General features: G+C 40.5%; 1 protein-coding gene across 6 annotated transcripts in view; it reads right to left on the reverse strand.

Annotated features, from left to right (window-relative positions):
- The window catches only part of OMA1 (OMA1 zinc metallopeptidase), a 148459-nt gene that overhangs the window by 57880 nt on the left and 71330 nt on the right, over positions 1-19249 (reverse strand). For 3 of the 6 annotated variants that reach the window (XM_072649630.1, XM_072649625.1, XM_072649629.1), the window contains one exon: positions 14489-14936. The exons of 1 other annotated variant lie outside the window; for it this stretch is intronic. In XM_072649630.1, the coding sequence (XP_072505731.1) occupies positions 14715-14936 (222 nt within the window). In that variant the 3' untranslated portion in view covers positions 14489-14714. Of the gene's footprint in view, positions 1-14488; positions 14937-15778; positions 17689-19249 lie in introns of those variants that run through there. 2 more of the 6 variants (XM_072649631.1, XM_072649626.1) reach the window with 2 other exon arrangements.

A 19249-nucleotide genomic window follows, 5' to 3' on the forward strand; every position in this document is an offset into this window, starting at 1 on the left:
TCTAGGTATAAAGGCAGATACTATAAACAAACTAGAGGAGGAAGGAATAGTGTATTTGTCAGATTTATGGAGAATAGAGGAATTTATGACCAAACAAGAGATAAAAAACATTATGAAATGCAAAATGAATAACTTTGATTACATTAAATTGAAAAGTTTTTGCACAAATAAAGCCAATGCAGCCAAGATTAGAAGGGAAGCAGAAAATTGGTAAAGAATTTTTACAGCTAGTATCTGTGATAAAGGCCGCATTTCTAAAATATATAGAGAACTGAGTCAAATTTACAAGAATACAAGCCATTCCCCAGTTGATAAATGGTCAAAACATATGAAAAGTCAGTTTTCAGAGGAAAAAATTAAAGGATCTATAGTCATATGAAAACATGCTCTAAATCACTATTGATTAGAGAAATGCAAATCAAAACAGCTCTGAGGTACCACATCATACCTATCACAGCTGAAAGACATCCACGGTAAGGGAAGCATTAAAGGCAGAGAGTTGAGGATATGCAGGAGAAATGAACCAGCTGAAGCCAGAGAGTCCGCATCCTATACTCTGCATTCAACATTTCTTTTAGGACAGAACTAATAATGATAACTCACATTTATAGAGCACCTACTATGTGCTGGGCACTGTGCTAATAGCTTCACAATTATCATTTCATTTGATCCTCACAGCAGCTCTGAGGGGGTAGGTGCTATTGGTATCCCCATTTTACAGATGAGGAAACGGAGCCACGGAAGGGTTATGTGACTTGTCCAAGGGTCACACAGCTAATAAATGTCTAATGTTGGATTTGAACTGAGATCTTCCTGACTCCAGGCTCAGAACACTATCCACTGTACCACTTAGTTAGAAGCACTGTGTGGAAGGTCCAAAGAGATATAATGTCCTGCATTAAGTCTCTTAATGCATTTAATTTTTTTTTAAATTGAATCATATTGCGAAATAGATAATCTTCTATCCTGAATATTGATCCCAAGTTTATGGCTTTCTATCCTGCAATTAAAAAGTGAATGAATGAATGGAAATAGCATTTATTAAATGCCTACTATGTACCAAGCATCATGCTAGGAACTGTGGGTGCAAACAGAAAAGCAAGGTAGATTCTGCCCTAATAAAATTAGGTGGAGGAGAAGGAATAGAAGAGGAGTCAGAAGCAAAGCCATTGGTGATGGATCTTCTTAAATGTCACTTCCACTGACAAAACCATATCTATTTCTGATGCTAACCTATTCTGACAGTGTCTAGAGAGTCTGGAGGCAAGGATCTGCTTTCCAGAAGCTGCAGCCACACTTGCCAGATAGCACCTCAATCTGGACAGATTCCCTGAATGATGGTGGAAGGGGGGCAGGGGCAGGCTAAAATCAAGGCCTGAGCTTGGGAGGCACAGCTATGCCTGGGTCTGTTGGGTTCAGGGTCCAGGGTCATCTCCTTCAGCATCTGAGAGGAAATGGTGTATCCGTGGTTTGATCTGCCTGGCCCACGTCACCTCCTGTCTCTCTATCAGGGCAGAGTACCTTGCTGCTTCATGGCTGTCTTGTATTTCTTCTCTGTATTTTGTATTTCTAATTTGCAGTCACTCTGGGACATCTGCAGAATTGCACCACATGCTGAGTAGTACTTCTTTACTATGCTAGTTTTCCCCATGAAGATCATTTTGTTATCATAGCTGTCATTTACACCATACATTATTCTAAAGTTCATGAAACATTTTGCATATGTAAGGGAGGAAAGTTCACTTCCCTGTTTCAGTTGATGCCATCACAGAAGGCCCAGAACATATTTACAAAGTGTAAAAGAAGTGACGAGGAGTTTTCCTACAACCTCACAATAATGTGTGAATAAGTTCCTTAGGCAACTGAGAGTAATAGAAGACCTTGGCCATTGGATGAAGGCAGCTGTCGCCACTCAGGAAACATTGTGTGGTTTTCTGAGAGAATCAGTCATGTTCCTTGGGCCTATATATAAAAGAAGCAAGTAATTGAGCAGTTAAGGAGTTAAGAGTTGGAGAAAGTTGTGTAAGGAGACTCTTGTACCTGTACCAAAGTTTATCAAAGGGAGAAGAGAGGAACCACATCATTAACACCACTGGATCAATAAGAGATACTGCCTTGAACAAAAGAGTAGAGATCCATATTCTAGAGAGATATTAACACATCAAAATTGTCACCTAAAGAAAAAAGAAGCATAAAGGAAAGTGATTACTAGCAACTCAAAGTAGGACTGATTGAGAGAGGTACAGACCCTGGAACCCCATCATGAAGACTCAAGGAAGTAAGAAAGGACTTCCGGACCTGGCAGTATCAGGAGTTGTGAGCTGCCTCTACTGCATGTCTATTAACATATGTCTGTCTACCATTGTACTCTAGGTTTCAGCTCCCTCTTACCATGGTGATGAGTGAATGTGTAGGAGACTAGGTCCCAGGTTTATGATTTGTCACTTTCTATTGATAATATACTCTTAGTAAATGCCTTTGCTAAGATCTAATGAGACTACTGATTGATTGTTAATGAGAAGCATATCAATGGGGGCTCATAAGCTACAACAGTCATCCACAGTCTTATTCCTAGAATATACAGTGCCTGCTACCCTCTGGAGCCTTGCCTATGAGTCGTGTATAAATTGGGAGGAATAACTCAGATAGGGTACTACACATATTATCTGATTTGCTAACAACTCTAACAGCTCTGAAAGACAGTCATGAGTATGTCAATAGCTCCATAGATACAGAGCTAGAAGAGACCTCAGGGGTCATCTAGTCCAACCCCCTCATTTTAGAGATAAAGAAGGGCTAAAAGAGTTAAGTGACTTGACCAAGATCACACCCATACTAAGTCTCCAAACTAAGGAATGAACTCAGCCTTTCTGACTACAAATCCATCTTTCCACTGAAAAATGCAGTCTCCTCATTTTAAAGATCGTGAAAAGACCTGAGAGATGCTGAGCAACTTGTGTATGGTTACACAACACTAAATGAATCTGATCACCAATATTCCTAATTCTCAAGTCAGTACTGTATCCATGACACAGTTTGCCCAGCCCAGGGATGCCTTCTGGGCCCCTACTGGTGACTCAGCTTCATCCTAGCACCATCTCTCCTGCCCCAAGGACTCAAACAATAGCATAAATTCTGAAAAACTTTACCCTATGATAACAAAAAACCCCAGAAAATTTGGCTTGTTCTAAATACAACAGGATTATATGCTTTCCACTTTTCAAAAAATTCCACACTACAAATTTTCTTAAAGCTAAAACAGCAGGAGAAAAGGAACTGTTTGGGGGGGAAAGTATATAAACATGTTTTTTGTTGTTCTGTAAAAAAAAAAAAAGTTAAAAAAATCCTTCTGCCAATAGTATCTCCAAATAGACTTTCATTGCTAATGTACACAAATACTCACTCCGTGGCTATTCTGCTTAAACATGTGGGCTGCAAATTTAAAAATGAAAAAATTCTCTGTCAAAGCCAAGCTAGTTTTCACCATGTTGGGTTTAGTGGGTTGTTTGTTTTCTGGGGGCGGCCAGGGGCACTGATGGGGTTTTCTTCCCAGTAATTAAGTCAGAGGAATTTCTCACTGCACATTAAAGAGCACTCCAGGCCCAAATAAAATATATTTTATGAGATGATTAACAGGATTTTATCCTTCAAATCTATGAATATGCTTAAAATGGACATTTTTATTGCTCATCATAAAATATTATTAAGATCACTGCTTTTATGCTAAAGGGAAAAAAGCTACAAGACCTAAGTCTCATGGAAAAGGAGAACAAAGACTGAGCTTTTGCTCTCCCTCCAATGCATGAGATGCTACCAGCCACAGAGGACATGCTCACTCACAGTGGAACCTGGAGCATGTCACTTATGCAGAGCCTTCGTTTCCTCTTCTACACAATGAAGGACTTGGATGAGCTGACCTCTAAGATCCATTCCAGCTCTGAAAATATGCTGTATGTGATTACAAGATGCACTATGTGGACTTCACATCAGGATATGTGAATGTGAATCCTGCCTCAGAAAGTTAGGAGCTTATGGGACCCTGGGTAAGTGACTTCACTTCTCAGTCTCCATTTCTCTCCTTATGTGATGTGATGGTTTTCTCATCATTACAGAGAAATGTGAATTAGTATTAAATCTCTTTGGGACCATGGGCAAAAATAAACAAAAACTCTGAAGAGAACAAGTGAACAAATTTGTGGTATATGAAAATGTTACGAGATATTACTATACCATAAGAAATTAGCAACTTGACGAATTTTCAGAGAAACATGCAAATCAATTTAGATAAACTGAGGCAGAGGGCATGAGCAGAAGAGAACATGCCACAATGATGCTAAATATGACACAAAAGGCATGTGATAACAAATTAATTGCCATTTGTCTTTCATTCGTGAAGAGGACAGTGACATCAGGGAGATGATGCCATGACATGCAAGTGAATGGGATCTAAGCGAAGGAGGACTGTGCAAAGTCACCAGCCTCACTCTCTCCTCTGGAGCCATCTGGATCCAGTAGTCAGATAGGGATCAGGGGAACTGGAGATGGACCAGGAGGCAGTGGGAGATCTTGGCTTTTTTAAGCTAAGGTCTTTAAGAGGACTCAATTTGACTGAGGTAGTGACTATTCAGTGATTAAGGCTAGGTGAGAAATGAGAACAGATTTATTGCAATGACCAGGGAATCACATGTCCCTCTTCTTCATAGAGAGGTGGAGGACTATGGGAGAGGAATGCTGTTTATACTATGAGGTAAGGTTGTTTTCATTGGCTAATTTTGCTTTACTATTTCCTTTGTTATAAGGGAGGGTTTGATTCCAGCAAGAGAAGACAGGGAAACAAAACTAAAGTATGACCAAAATCTAAAACAAAACAAAAAATAAAAATAAAAACTTTAAAGGGACTGAATTTTAAATCTTCTGGTCTGAATTCAACTCAGAATTAGACAGTCTACACACAAAGTGATTTTTAAATGATTTCCTTCCTTTTCAAAATTACTCAAGGAGCTACAACTGTAGGTTTTTAGGTTCAATTCAAAAAACAAGCTACTATGATAGGGAAGAAGAAACTCACAATCTGGTGGAGAAAATACGTTTTTAAAAGACACATGGAAGAGTCACGAAAATGGATCATTCTCTAGGACAGAACAAGGTGTAAATAAGTCCATAATGGTAGAAATGTAAAACACTACATAGATCATGAAATAGTAGGTCAAAATAATCATCTATAAGAAAAATCCCACCAAAGATGTGGACCTCATGGAGACCTAAAGGAATGCTTGTGGAATAATGCTTGATAAAGAAACAAATAATAAAAACTGCAAATTATATTCAAGACAACTATGATATAAAAGCAGGGGAGCAAGGTTCCCAGAGGCAGCTAAAGCAACCTCTTGTAGGAGTACGGAGTAGGAGGGTATGATATAAACTCAAGGAATTAGAATCTCCACCCCAATAGTTATAACACAAAACAAGGCAGGACAAGGGTAAAAGAGGGGCAAGGAGAGCATTGGGATAGAGGGGAATCAAAGAAGGCTTCCTGGAAGAAATGGTCTGTGAACTGCATTTTTCATTATTCTATACATAGCCCCTCGGCTTTTTTCTCAAATTCTGGGATGATAAGAAGAATACTTAAATAACACCTGGTCTGGCACTACTCCCTACATTTGCAGATAAAGCCCCAGTTTGGGCTCCCTAGAGGGTTATTATTACTTCTCATGGTTCTAGGGGTCATGCCTAAGGGCTAGCCTGAGCTTCTAACATCATCACTCATGGGCCAGTATACTTCATATATACTGAATATATACAGTATTCTTCACCAGTATACTTCTCATTAATAATCTGTCAAAGATTCAAACAGCTTTTATCAAAAATATTTGCAGAAATGATACAGTAAAAAGAGTTGTTAGTCTAGGATACACCCTCACAAAAACATTCAGGTCATCCAGCAATGCCACTACTAGGTCTGTGACCCAAAGAGATCATGAGAAAGGGGAAAGGAAACACAGACACAAAAGTATTTATAGCAGCTGTTTTTGTGGTGGCAAAGAATTGGAAACTGAGGGATTGCCCATCCATTGGGGAATGGCTGAACAAGTTGTGGTGTATGATTGTGATGGAAGACTATTGTTTCATAAGAAATAGTGAGCAAGCAGACTTTGGAAAACCTGGAAAGACTTGCATGAACCTATGCTGAGTAAAGTGAGGAAGACGCTGTACACAGTAACAGCAACGTTGTACAATGACCAGCTTTGTTAGACTTTGTTCCTCTGACCAATGCAAGGATCTAAGACAACTCTGAAAGGCTCATGATAGGAAATGCTGTCCACATCCAGAGAAAGAACTAGGGAGTCTGAATGCAAATCAAAGCAGACGATTTTCTCTTTTTGTTACTGTTGTGATTTTTTTGTTTTTTTCTTTCTCATGGTTGTTCCCTTTTGTTCTGATTCTTCTTTTACAACATGACTAATGTGGAAATATGTTTAACATTAAAAAAAACCTCCAAACATTAAAAAGTTATAAGCCATTTTTACAGGAAAAAAATATTCAGGTCCCTTGGGGAGAGTAGGTTCAAAGTTAGAGGACTATGGTAGTAAGCCACGCTGACTTTGTAGCATAAGGTCATACAAAGGGTCATGCTCCTTGGGGCTGACTTCCTCCTCCAGTCCTATCCAGTTGTTCTTGGTGTCTCAATCTGCTCCTGACTGGATGTATTGTCTCCTTCTAGTTCAGATTTGGGAGGACAGAGAGAGACAGAGATAAACTCTGCCCCACTGCTGCTACAAACCCTTAGCAATCCTCAAGGATTTGGGGTTTCACTCTAGCTGTAAAACAGGACTCAACTCCTGAATTTGAAAGTCCTCTACTGCCAAATGGCTTCACCATCTGACTGGCACAGTTCAAGCTGGCCTGCTCTTTTTACATACGTGGCCCATCTTCTCAGCTACTCACAAGATGCTTTCATCTACCTTTGTCCAAGGGTCAAAGCACCATAATCGTTTCAAATTGATTAAGGGTTCCTTCACATCTAGTAGGCTGTAGGAAAACGTCTTAACACCTGGCTGACGATGATACTAGTAAAGCACTTATAGCTATTCTTGCTATTATAGCTCACAAGCCCCCATTGGTATGCTTCTCATTAACAATCAGTCAGTCATTTCAAATAGGTCTTAGCAAAGGCATTTACTGAGAGTATAACATGAATAGAAAGTTACAAAACATAAATCTGGGACACAGTCTTCCACACCTTCCCTCATCACCATGGGAAGAGTGGGTTGAAACCTAGAGTACAATAGCCAGGCATACATGTAATAGATACATGTGGTAGAGGCAACACTGATCTTCTGGTAAGGAAGTCAAGGTATGAAAGCCTATCATAATGAGGGCCTGAGTGGCTGACCATGAACAAGCTACTTTCCTCCTCTGAGCTAATTTCCCAAACTTCAAAAATAAAAGCATGGTCCTGGAAACAATGCAAATGCCTTCCCATGGGGGAATGGCTAATGATAGCTATGAAGAATTCAGAGAAGTAAGGGGAGGCATGAACTGATATAAACCAAAGAAATAATAATGCACAAAACAATATATGCACAGTGACTAAGACATGTGAGTGGAGAGGAAAAATTAAAGGAAACTGGGTCCTTTGTGATTATAACGATCCAGCTGAGAAAAAGTATACAACAGATGCTAGGTGTGGAACAAGTGCATGAATTGTCAGGCCTTGCTGCTCTTTCCTTTGTTTCAGTCTTTGCTATATGGAAGAACTTCCTGGAGTGGAAAGGGGGAAGTATATTTAAAAAGGAAGGTGATATTAAAAAACTCAAAAAAACATTATTTTTTTAATAAAGATCTGGACAGAATATCATATTCCAATCCTTCCAAACTCTTAATGTAGAAGCTGCAAGATCCTGTGTGATCCTGACTGTAGTTCCTCGATATTTGAATTTTTTTCTAGCTGCTTGCAGTATTTTCTCCTTGACCTGATAATTATGGAATTTGGCAACAATATTCCTTAGTATTTTCAATTTGGGATCTCTTTCCGTAGGTGATCAGTGGATTCTTTTGATAACTATTTCGTCCTCTGGATCTAGGATATCAGGGCAGTTTTCCTGGATGATTTTTTGGAAGATACTGTCCAGGATCTTTTTTTATCATGGCTTTCTGGTAGACTAATAATTCTTAGATTTTTTTCTCTCCTGGATCTATATTTCAGGTCAGTTGTTTTTCCAATGTGATATTTTACATTTTACTCTATTTTTTCATTCTTTAAATTTTGTTTGATTCTTGATGCCTCATAGAGTCATTAGTTTCCACTTGCCCAATTCTAATTTTTAATAAATTCTTTTCTTCAGTTAGCTTTTGTACTTGTTTTTTCAAAGAATTATTTTCTCCAGTCATGTTTTGACTCTTTATCCACTTGAACAATTTTACTTTTTAAGAAGCTGGTTGTATTTTTAAGATCATTAGTCATTTTTTTTCCTCTGTCTCTTCAATTTAGCTTTTGAAATCCTTCTTGAGCTTTTCTAAGAATGCTCTTTGGGCTTGAGACCAGTTCATATTCCCTTCTGAGGTTTCAGACGTAGGTACAGTATCAATGCTGTCTTCTTCTGAATTCTTATTCTTCTCTGTACTCATAATAAGATTCTGTGGTCTCTGCTTTTCTAATTTGCTTCTTGCTCACGGTGATTGCCTTTTTCCTGGCTTTTAAAAGGGATCTCTGCTTCTAGGGCACAGGCGACTCTGTCCCACATTTCTATCACTTCTAGGGTTGTGTCCTAAAGTGATCATAAATATGGGAAAAGGACCCATGCATACAAAAACATTTATAGCAGCTCTTTTTGTGGTGGCCAAGAACTGGAAATCGAGGGAATGCCCATCAATTGGGGAATGACTGAACAAGTTGTGGTATATGAATGTAATGGAATACTATTGTGCTATATGAAATGATGAAAAAATGGATTTCAGAAAATCCTGGAAAAATTTACATGAACTGATGCTAAGTGAAATGAGCAGAACCAGGAGAACATTATAAACAGTAACAGCCACAATGTGTGAGGACAGTTTCTGATAGATTAAGCCCTTCACAGCAATGCAAGGACCTAAAACATTCCCAAAGGACATGAGGCAAAATGCCATCCACATCCAGAGAAAGAACTATGGAATCAGAATGCAGAATGAAGCAGACTGTTTTCTCTTGTGTTATATTCTGGTTTGGTTTGGTTTTTCTCATGGTTTCTCCCATCCACTTTAATTCTTCTATGCAACATGACTAATGTGAAAATATGTTTAATAAAAATGTATGTATAGAACCCATATAAGATTGCATGCCATCTCGGAGAGGGAGGAGATGAAAATTTAAGACTTACGGCAGTGATAGCTGAAAACAAACAAATTAATTAATTTGAAGAAAAAAAAAAGAATATATGTGTAGAGCCCATATAAGATTGCATGCCGTCTTGGGAAGGGATGGGGGAGAAATTTAAGACTTAGGGAACTGATTGTTGAAAATTAAAAACAAATAAATAAATCTGAAGGGGGAAAAAAATGTCTGGTTGATTTGTAAGAGGCTGTGTGGCCTAGTGGGGAAAAGTACTGGACTTGAGACAGAAGAGACCTAGGGTCACATCCTGCCTCTGGCACTTATGGCCAAGTCACAAGTCACTTCATGTCTCTAAGCCTCAGTTTCTTCATCTGTCAAATGAGGAAAATCATATTTTTAGTATCCACCTCACCAAACTGTCAAGAGTCAAATGAGATAATGTACATAAACTGCCTTGCAAACTTTAAAGCACTAAATGATGATGATGAGGATGAGGATGAGGATGATGAGGATGACTGGTGGTTTAGTGACCCTATCTAAACATGGAATCTGGGGTTTGGGATCCTCATTAAGTTCTATGATTTATACATTATTTGGTGTCTCTTATTTGTCTGCCTTAGAATGATAGAAACTTGATTATTTAGATATGAAATACTTATATCGTTATCATACTCATTTTTCAAAATAGGATGAAGGGGAAGGGTCTTGCCCTACAAATGAATGGATGAATTACTGAAAGGAAAGGCATGTATTAAGTGCTTACCATGTGCCAAGTACCATCCATAAATGCTGGGTATACCAAAAACAAAAAGCAGAGCTAGATCCTGCCCTCAAGGCCTTCTCATTCTAATTAGTTCAGTACCCAAGTTAATAAGGTCAAATCAATAATACTCTATTTTTTTTTTTTTTTGCCAATTTAAAGAGAAGTCATATCGGTTCTGAATAGATAATTATGATTCTTTTTCCCTACACACAAGGACAGCAGTTTTACACTAAAGCTTTTCGCTGGGTCATTTTTTTAAACAGTGAAATAAGAGAATTCCAAGCCAGAAGAGATCTTGAAGATGATATATTTCAACTCCTACATATTATACGTAGAAAACTAAGGCCCAGAGGAGGGCCAGTTTCTGCCTGGAAAGAGGGCTGATCAGTTAGAACTCACCACATCTAGAAGGCTCTAAAGGCTTCCATGCCCACCTAGCCCCACCAGTCGCCACCTCTAGGTCTGTGACCAGCAATCCAATCAACCCCAACACTGCTTTTGGAAATAGCATGAGGATTCAGTGACACCTTGGTTCCACCCATCGTCAGAACAACTTTGCCACTCTTTGTTCACCGCTCCCTTCTATTCTATCCCATTACAATGTAAGTCCTTGAGAGCAGGGCCTGCTGCTCTAATGTACTGGATGCCGAGTGCCAGATATACCAAAGGAACTTAAAAAATGCTCATTCATTCATTCAAATGATTTGCCCAGGATCAAACACGTAGAAAGTACACGAGACAAGACTAAAACATAGAATCTCAGTCTCCAAATCGAACACTCTCCAAATCCAACCATACACCATCCTGAATCCCATAGAAATCATTCATATTTGTATAACATTTTGCCCTTTCAAAGGACTGAATGAGATTAATATATGTTAAGTTCTTTGCAAAACTTAAAAAGAATTATCTATGCACGTTGTTTCAAGAATTTGGCTTCTCTTTTTCAAAAAAAGAAGTGGAAGGGTAGGTTTTTTTACTAAAAACAAAAATAAAATTAAGAGCTATCTAGACGTTATGGAGCCAAAGCAGCACAGCAGACAGAACACTGGTCCTTGAATCATGAAAACCTGAGTTCAAATTCTGCCTCACTCAGCTGACCCTAGGCATTTTGTCCCACTTTCTTTGGCTCAATTTCCTCATCTGTAAAATGGGGACAATAATAGCATTTATCTCGCAGGGTTGTTGTGAGAATCAAATGAAAGAATGTATAGGAGGGGTTTTGTGGGTAAGCCTTAAAATGCTATAGAAAAGAGGAGCTGTAATTACAAAGCACTATGTATGTATCTCACATAGCATTAGCTTTCCACAATAGCAGGGTACAGTAGAAAGAACGCTGAACTGGGTAGTGCAAAGACCTGTGTGCTTCTAGCTCTGTGACCCTCGGAATTGACTTCTTCTTGTATAAAAAGGGAATAAACAATACTCAGATCGCTAACTGCCCAAGATGGAGATAAGCAAAGCTCATAAGTAAGTCGGGAAACCCTAAAGACATGGGAGTTGTGGCTGGTTGCAAGGTGTCTTCCAAGGACTCCTCTCCCCATTCTGCCGATGGAGACTCACCTTTCCAAGTGATTGACCCACGGTCCTCCAGCAGTTGTGGCCAAGCTGGGACCAAACCCAGGGCTTGTGGCTCTAAGCTCGGGCCCTTTCCATCAGCGATCAGGCCAGCGTCCACGTGTGTTTGAGTGTCTTCTTTGGACAGCACAGGACATGAACATGAAAGGAGACTGAGCAGGAGAAGGGACGTGCCTCAGGGCACAACAGTCTCACTGAAAGCTGGTCCTTAGACCCGGGTCTTCTGACCCAGGAGTCAGGCTGCTTTCCACTATCTGCTGATCTGCTGATAACTCTAAATGCAGAATTTTGATCCCAGAGATCACTGTGAGCTCAAAGTGTTTAAGAAAGAATGGAACAGAATGTGAAACTAAGCTTTCTCATTTTTCTCTAGGCTTTTATTTTTTTTTTAACACTGTATTCCTTTAAAAGCTTACAAGCCATCCTTTATTTATGGCGATTACAGTCAAAGCAAAATAAGCAACAAACCACTGTCAAGAAACAAGCATTTCGTAAATGTCTACTAAGAGCAAGGGACTGTGCTAAGCACTTTATAAAGATTTAATAATTTGTATTATTATTTATACTAATCACTTATATATAATATATATAAATAATCATTTAATCCCTATGAGGTAGGCGCCACTGTAAGTCCCATTTTATAGTTGAGGAAACTGAGGCAGATAGCAAGGAAATGACTTACTCAGGGTCACACAATGAGTAGTTGTCTGAGACTGTATTTCAGCTCGAGCATTCCTGTGTTCCACACAAATATACCACCTAGCTGCCAATTTGGATGGGCAATTGTTCCTTTCATAATGAGTCCCTGATTATCCTTGGCCTTGTCTTTCTCTTCCTTGGGGGTGAGGCCACTGTTGCTCTGCTGAATTGGGTTAACCTGTTTGTCTCTCTCACTCTCCTAGATCACATCATAAAGCCTTCCTTTGTCACCATCCTCACCAGCCTTTATGCCTATGCATGACCTAAGGGTGTCTTTTGGGGGATACTAATGGGAAAGCTGTATACTTTTATATCATCTTAGCCCCACACTCTGAGCAAATGAACCAAAGATTCACTGGCTTTTTAGGGGGGTTTGTTTTATTTGGTTTTCCTGGATCCACAATTTTATCAGTCTAGGACCTTCTTGTGAAAAACTACCTCTAGCAAGGGAGATCAACAACTCCTCTGCAACTATGGGTTTCAGAGGGGTGCCCAGAGGACTGAAGGATTTATGCATCTGACCTATGGTCACCCAGCCAGTATGTGTTAGAGAATCTAGGTCTTTGAGACCCTGAGTCCTACTCTCTTATCCACAAGGCCAAGCTGCCTCTCCAGCTATCAGTTTTTAAAGTCTGTAGGTGTTAATGACAGTAAGCCATGCATCTAAATACAAAACACACAAGGATGTTAATAACATGCTGCATCTTCAAATACATATACAAATACATTCTATTGATCCACTTCATCCTGCACACCAGGGATCTTCATGGCACACCATCTCACCCATCTGCTCCACCCTCTGTTGCTATCCAACATCGCAGCTTCTACCCTGGGGCCTGAAGTGCTGATTGGCGAAAGTTCACCATGATCTAGACCCACTATGATGCACTCTTGCCAACCTCATAGCGTGCCCTGAGAATTATAATCCATCTGACCCACTGTTCCTATAAAGGAGGCACCTCCCAATTGTCCTGCCCTGGAGATTCTTTTTTTAATGATGGAATTTGGAAAAAAGGGTCTGAGGAGGAAGCCTCTGCCTGGCAGAACAGTCCCAGAATGATGTCGCCTTCTCCTTTTAGATTAGGAGCTCCATGAGGACAAGACTCATCTCAGTTTCTTGTATTTGTATTTCCAGACCTAGGCTCAGGGTTAGGAAACAATAAATGTGCTTTTTTTTCTTTCGTTAATCTTTCCTAAATTCCAAGCAGAAACATAACATTTCTGTTACATATATCTAGTCAATGTTCAAAAGTTTCACTCACAAGTAATCTAATGACATCATCCCTATATTACCTCTCCTTCTGACATCAAGTCAAGATGATCATGTCATCTGGGAAGAACGAATACCAGAATTACAGGTGACAGTGAGACAGAAGAGGAAAAATAGACTGGGGCCTTGGCTATAAAATCCTGCCATGAAATGCACAGAGAAATCTAATGGCATGCTTTACAGTTGGCCTCTAGGTAACATCCTGCAAACATCTTTACAAATCATCAGGTCCCTCTCACCTAAACTCCCATCACTACAAACAGGAGGAACGAGTTTGCTGAGGACAGTCCATCTGAGCCTCTGCCAAGCAAGGGCCACCTCGCATTTGGATCAAGAAATACCTGACAAGTCTCATGCAGTCAATCCTGGGATCTATAAATAGGCTTTGCAGCTGTCATCCCAACATGCTGATAAATATTCTGTGACTAAAGGAACTGAACCAAGCCAGGGCCAGAATTGAATGAGATCTCACGGGATTGGCTTGAGCCCTCCCCATCACCATCACCAGGGAAACCCGGAGATTACTTTTTTTATGTAAAATTTTGGGGGGAGAGGGTCTGCGGAGGAAACCTATGCCCAGGACAGTCCCAGAATTAGTTCTGGAGGGCTTACAATTTATTATAATGAAACTTTTGCCTCTATGTACCTATATTAAAGAGCAAACTATCAACTGAACAGAAGACCATGGACTTACCTTTTTGCCTCCATTATCTTGAGCCTTTTCTTAAAGGGCCCATATTTAAGCTAGATCAGGGCACACACCAGACCCTCTGCTTTAACTTCTGTGATGAGTCCATCTTCAAATCAAATCTGTCAACCAAGTCTAGCACAGGGGAGGGTAAAAAGTATACAACTTGAACCCATCTTGGCATGGACTTTCTTTATTGAAGGTATTAAAAATAGAATCAAATGCTTTTAAGATTCATGAGCAAAAGTCTCAATATCTATTACAGGATTTTTACTAGAGCTGGGAGTCCACATGATTCAAACTCGTGTAGTCTTTTTTTTATACTGATCTCTTTAAAAATACTGATATGTGGAAAGGACAAATATCACTATATTCTTCATAGAGGCTCTCTGTAAAACTTAAATCAACTTCCCGCTCTTTTGTCAACCACGAATGTTAACGGAATTGTCTCTTTTTTCTGAAGGGGAAGAGAGTCCAATTTATGCTTTTTAACTAAGGCTCCAGTGGTATTTTGGTCTTCTTTCTCTGTCACTTCCAGAACATGCTTCACCCTAAGCTTGAAAAGCATCCGAGGATCTGGTCCGGAAAGCGGCGGGCAGTTACAGCTCTCTCTGATTTTAAGGGCCTAGGAGAGAGATGGAAGCAAGAAAGTGTTGGATTGGGGTATTTGTGTCAAAAGCCAACTCCTAATATTCCATACACAAAATTGTCACACAGATGTGTAGATTCCTCTATACCTCTTTGTAACAACAACACAAAGAAAAGAAAACACCACACATAGAGATCTTCCCATAATCTTCCAGTTCACCTCAATAATATAATTCAAAGTAAATCCGTAGCTGCAAATAAGGTGGAAAATTATCTTTGAGGACAAATAAGCTGTCCACACACACCCTCAGGTTTTAGCCAGGCTGCAGTATTTGCTAAAGAAACAACATTAGAACTCCTGTATTCAAAGAAAAAAATCATATAATAAAAACCAGATCTTAGGGGTCTTTTTAATCTTTTATATTAAACACATGAAGAAAGTTATTTTATTAAACTATTACTTCAGTACTCTATTAATTCATCTTTCATTCTTTTTCTGGACTAATCCCGTGGTTTCACTGAAATACCAGTGAAAGTACTCTGAGTGTGAAAACTCCCTCTACCATTGCTGACCAGCAAGTGTCCTGCAACTGCTGTCTAGAGCACTGAGAGGAGGAGGAGGAGAGGAGACGCTAATATGTACATGGTCCCCCTTGTAGATGAGGCTGTGCTAAGCACTTTACAAATATTATCTCATTTGATCCTCCCTGGGCGGTACTTCTTACCATTTTTACCCCCATTATACAGATGAGGAAACTGAGGCAGAAAGAAGTGAAGTGACTTGCCCAGGGTCTCACAGCTAGTAAGAGTCTGAGGCCAGAGCTCTGTCCATTGTGGACTTGCCCAAGTCACATAGCCAGTATATGTTAAGAGTAGGAATTTGTTTTTTTTTCTTTTTTAAATATTTATTTATTTTCAGTTTTCAACATTCACTTCCATAAGTTTTAAATTTTCTCCCCTCCCTCCCCAAGATGGCATGCAATCTGATATGAGGTCTACACTAACATTCCTATTAAACACATTTTCACATTAGTCGTGTTGCATAGAAGACTTATAACCAAATGGAGAAACCATGAGAAACCAAGCAAAACAAAAGAAAAGAGAAAAGAGTCTGCTTCCTTCTATGTTCCAGCTCCATAGTTCTTTCTCCAGATGTGGATGGCACTATCCATCATGAGTCCTTTGGAAATGCTGTAGGTCCTTGCATTGCTGAGGAGGGCGAAGTCTATCAAAATCAGTCCTCACACATTGTGCTTGTTACAGCATACAGTGTTCTCCTGGTTCTGCTCCTTTCACTCGGCATCAGTTCACACAAGTCCTTCCAGGCCTCTCTGAAGTTTTCTTGTTCATCATTTCTTATAGCATAATAATATTCCATTACATTCATATATCACAACTTGTTCAGTCATTCCCCAATGGATGGGCATCCCCTTGATTTCTTGGCCGCCACAAAGAGAGCTGCTATAAATATCTTTGTACACATGCAACCCTTTCCCATTTTTATGATTTCTTTGAGATACAGCCCCAGAGGCAATGTTGCTGGGTCAAAGGGTGTGCACATTTTTGTAGCCCTTTGGGCATAGTTAAAAACTGCTCTCCAGGATGGTTGGATCAGCTCACAGCTCCACCAACAGTGAATTAGTGTTCCAGCTCTTCCACATCTTCTCCAACATCTATGATCTTCCTATTTTGTCATGTTGGCCCATCTGATAGGTGTGATGTGGTACCTCAGAGCTGTTTTGATTTCCATCTCTCTAATCAATAGTGATTTAGAGCACTTTTTCATATGACTATAGAGAGTTTTAATTTCTTTCTCAGAGTAGATATTTGAACCCTGATCTTGCCAACTGATGCCATGTTGCCTCTGAATTCCCTTCAATATGAAAACTCTAAGAAAATATTACTCAACTCCCCAATTTGAGAGAAGAAAATGGTCCCAGTTGGAAAGATGTCCTTTCCCTGCTGCCACCTTTGCCCTCACTGTCCCTGGTTAGAGACAGGGCTGTTGATTTTCCCAGCATGTGGGGGTGGGGGATGAGTAACTTCTGCCAGCTCTGCCTCATTTGGGGCTGACTGCAACCTAATGTAAACAGGGGGCACATTTCTAGAGGCACACACAGGGTAATCCCACAAATCTGGTGTTCACAACACTAGCATTTCTTTCATTTTCACAGTTGGAATCTTAACCAGCTGTTTTTTTCAAACAAGGCTTAATGTATGCCTCACTACTCCAGAAAGGGCAGAGTTTGACCCAAAACAAATTTTAAAAGCAAAAACACCTCATCTATTTTGAAAAGGTTTATAAATAGTATAGCAGGTTTCAAAAGGAAAGCTTTTTAGAAAACAAAGCTAAGTTAGTGTTGGCTACATTTGGTCTTCTAACAATCACTCCCATAAATCTCCTGTTGGGAACGGCTCTTTTCCCCCTTCCCCTCCCTCCATCACTCACTTCTGGCCCTTACAAATACCTGAAAAATCTCACAAACCACTCCAAAAAGGTTCTCCCTTGGGTTTCACATTTTCACAGCAAATATGAACAAGAAGGCATTTCTCCAACCTGGTTTGTTGTTTTGTAACTGCTTAGCAGAATACTTCCCGTCATCCACACGAGAGCAGGGCACCTTACTTCCCATGACACCTCTGCCTTGGCATTCCATCAATGTCCCCATTGCTATGGATAACTCCAGATCAGGAGCTTCCTCCCCTTCTGTAGCACAGTGAAAGCTATGAGGAACTGCACTGATGTCAACTGTCATTATTCAAGGCAAGCTGAAATCCCCAAATCCTTTCTACAAAAAAAAAAAAAAAAGCAGCATAATCCTCTTAAACTCATTTAGCACTCTGAAATCTCTCGTCTTGTCTGCTTAATGCCAGTCTTTTGATAGCATGGTTTTCTCATCACCAAAGTTTGGCATGGATGCCTGGCTTGCCCAGCTTCCCCTCTACATCCTCACCAACTCTGTACTTTTAATACTTCAAAGATCAGTGACTTGACCCCCTTCCACACAGATGAGTGAACAGTCCCCTTGAGTCACCTGCAGGTGACAAAATACCACGTGAAGACCAGCGCTTCTCCTGAAGATAAGTCCCTCCAAAAGGAGTTAAGGAAGGACCCCTGTGAGATCAAAGCCTTTCTCTAGCCTTTCCAATTGGGCAGGACACAGCCAAGCCCACTCCACCAGTGTCAACTTCAGAAATCCAGAGTCAATTCCCAGACACAAGGTATCTGACATAGGAGGGCTCCCAAAGAACCCAAAATAGAGAGCAATTTCCTCTCCCCAGTCAGGTCAACAGAAAGCACCATGTTAACAGGGCTCACAGCACACTCTGAGTCACCAAGATCTACTAGAGAGGGAGGAGAGGAGTTTAGTATACAGTGGAAAGAGAAAAGCCAAGGAGTGAGATTAAATTAGCACAAGGCTCTGAGTCTGACTGCTGACCACAGAAAGCACAGAAAGGGAAATCAGAGCTGCAGGAGAGCTGAGGATCTTCACCTTAAAAAAGGAGAATCTGAACTGGTATCCAGGCCCAAGATCACATGCCACAGGAGAGAGAGACAGGATGGGAACATGGGTCTCCCAGCTCTGAGGACAAGGCTTTCCTCACTCACCTCAGCCTGCTGCCTCCTGTACAGTGGCCCTCATAGAGGCAGCCAAGAAGAAAGGGACAATGGAGGCAGAATTCCTGTCCCTTCAGCCAGACCACAGCAGTGATCACACATCACTTCTGCAATCAGTTTCTTTTCTCTCCACTTCCCATTCCATCATGCTCTCATGGGCCTCTCTCTCTCTCCTTTTTTCTGCTGTCTTTTCTCTCCTTTTTCCTTTCCTTTTTTTTCTGCTCCCCCCTGATCCTCCCTCCCTCTGATTCCCTTTTCTTGAATGTCACTGTAAGAGTCAAGAGATGGAAGATCTTGTTGAGGCACAACCAGGAAGCCAGCATGTCACTGGATCAGAGAGTAAGAGATAAGAAGACTGAGAAGATAGGAGGGGGTCAGGTGATGGAGGCCTATGGATGCCAAATAGAGGATTTTGGATTGATCCTGGAGGCCATAGGGAGCCACTGGAGTTTACTGAGTAGGGATGACCTGATCAGACCCGTGCTTTAGAAAAATCACTTTGGTGGTTGAATGGAGGGTGCATTAGAGTGGGGAGAGCCTTGAGGCAGGTAGAGCCCTTCACCCCCAGCAGGATCTCATAACAGTCTAGATGTGAGGGGGATGACGGCCTGCACCAGGGGGGTGGCAGTGTCAGAGGGGAGAAGGGGGCATGTTGGAGAGATGTTTTAAATGATACATCAACCAGCCAGGCCCTGGTAACAGCTGGTGAGGGGTATGGAGGGAAGAGGGAG

Source organism: Notamacropus eugenii, chromosome 2, assembly GCF_028372415.1.
Source record: "Notamacropus eugenii isolate mMacEug1 chromosome 2, mMacEug1.pri_v2, whole genome shotgun sequence".
NCBI classification, from domain to species: Eukaryota; Metazoa; Chordata; class Mammalia; order Diprotodontia; family Macropodidae; genus Notamacropus; species Notamacropus eugenii.